Consider the following 1,708-nt stretch of genomic DNA (forward strand, 5'->3'; position numbering starts at 1 on the left):
CCCGACACATCTCGTAGTATAATTGCCCATTCCGTCGAATCTATTTGTAACGTTGAACCATCACATGAAACAATTATTGGCCGTAACATCGGACCATCACGCGAAACAATTATTAACCGTAACGTAGAACCATCACGTGAAACAATTATCAGCCGTAGCGTTGAACCCATCGAATTGCGTGTTATTAACGTTTCCAGTAACAGTGAACCGATACGTAATGCTGACCTTTCTCGTAACATAGTTACTCCAAAAAATATGAATCATTCCCAGAACTCTGCGATAATCCATAATAGTACGACAGACATCCAAATGCCAAATACATCATGTAGCACAATTGGTGACATTTCGCGACACCCGGATGTACCGAGTGTGGTAGATCCATTTCATATGAATGATTTATCACGTGATATGGAGATTTCACGAAATGCAGAAATGGTCTGCAATATCGATGTGTCCGGCAATATAAAAGAAACCAGTAAAAGTGGCGAGTTAACAGGAAAAAGCACTGATATCACTCGTGGAAAATGTAATCACTGATATTATCTGTTATCATTTCATGTATATATTTATTAATATTATTATTATCGTGCTTATTTTATATTCATAAGTGCACATAGACATTTTTGACGTTTTAATTTTTATCACTGATCGAAATTCATAACATGGAATAAAGAATGAAATCCAATATATATAAAAAATATTTCAAATTTTCCATGCAAATTTGTTATAATGTGAGAGTAACTGATGGGATTATAAATTAATTACAGCGCTTTTGAATGTTCAAAAATCGCCACCAGAAAAGACAAATCAATTACAACGACTTCGAGCATCTCAATCACTTCTGATGAATACTGACGATATTAAAGGTTGCTAATTGTTTTATCTAACTTCTGGCAATAACTTTAAATCAAACATTTTGAAAGAGTACGTTAAACGAAAGTAATAAATATGAATGAAAAGAAAAAATCGTCATGGAAGAGTTTTTAAGTGCGGAATGAATTTGAATTGGAATCAAATACTGAAGAATTCATTTGTAATAATAACAGTTTTCGAATCAATAATTTTTATGTAATATTGCCGTTAATATTATCATTAAATCTAAATTAAACCTCAAAATTGAATATTTTCCAACATAGTTAATTGTAACTGCTTTATTTACAGCCATGAAAGTTGAATTACCCGAAAAAATAGAAGTGGAAAAGTTGAGTGATGGAGCGATCGAACAACAACTTACATCATTAAATCAGTAAATAACATATCCAAATTTTTTAAGTTTCGATTTTTAAAGCAAAACTTGCATGTTTATTTTTTCTTAAATTGAGTCATATGAGGATGTTCATCAATCGTTGATAAGTAAGTCGTATCATGGTTAATTTATCTTGAAATTTAATTAATTCATCTTTGATATAATTAAATTACTTTTCCATAGTTAACAAGGGCGAATGGAAAACAAAAACAATTACTTGATCGGTCATTATCATTAGTCGATCGATTATTAAACAATTGCTTAATCGATCATTTATGAAAATCGTTTAAATTAAATGGTAGATATTGATTACATCTTATGATTTCATTCAGCATTCTTCAGTTGCACCAAAAATAAAAACAAAAAATGGAAATTTAACTGAAAGAATTTTGCCGGTTTTTTTTATTTCAACTTTTCTAAGTTATTAATTTTGTTACAGACGTTTAAAAATATTAATAGATG

The 1,708-nt window shown here is 30.2% G+C and overlaps 1 protein-coding gene across 1 annotated transcript; it reads left to right on the forward strand.

Annotated features, from left to right (window-relative positions):
- Window positions 1–309: 309 nt before the first annotated feature.
- LOAG_15305 (hypothetical protein) lies at window positions 310–1,250 on the forward strand (the record flags this gene model as incomplete). The annotated part of the gene is made up of 3 exons (XM_003150796.1): window positions 310–526; window positions 768–866; window positions 1,162–1,250. 3 exons carry the CDS (start codon window positions 310–312, stop codon window positions 1,248–1,250), a joined length of 405 nt encoding a protein of 134 aa, XP_003150844.1.
- Window positions 1,251–1,708: the final 458 nt, after the last annotated feature.

Source organism: Loa loa (assembly GCF_000183805.2).
Source record: "Loa loa unplaced genomic scaffold supercont3.1777, whole genome shotgun sequence".
Classification (NCBI taxonomy): Eukaryota; Metazoa; Nematoda; class Chromadorea; order Rhabditida; family Onchocercidae; genus Loa; species Loa loa.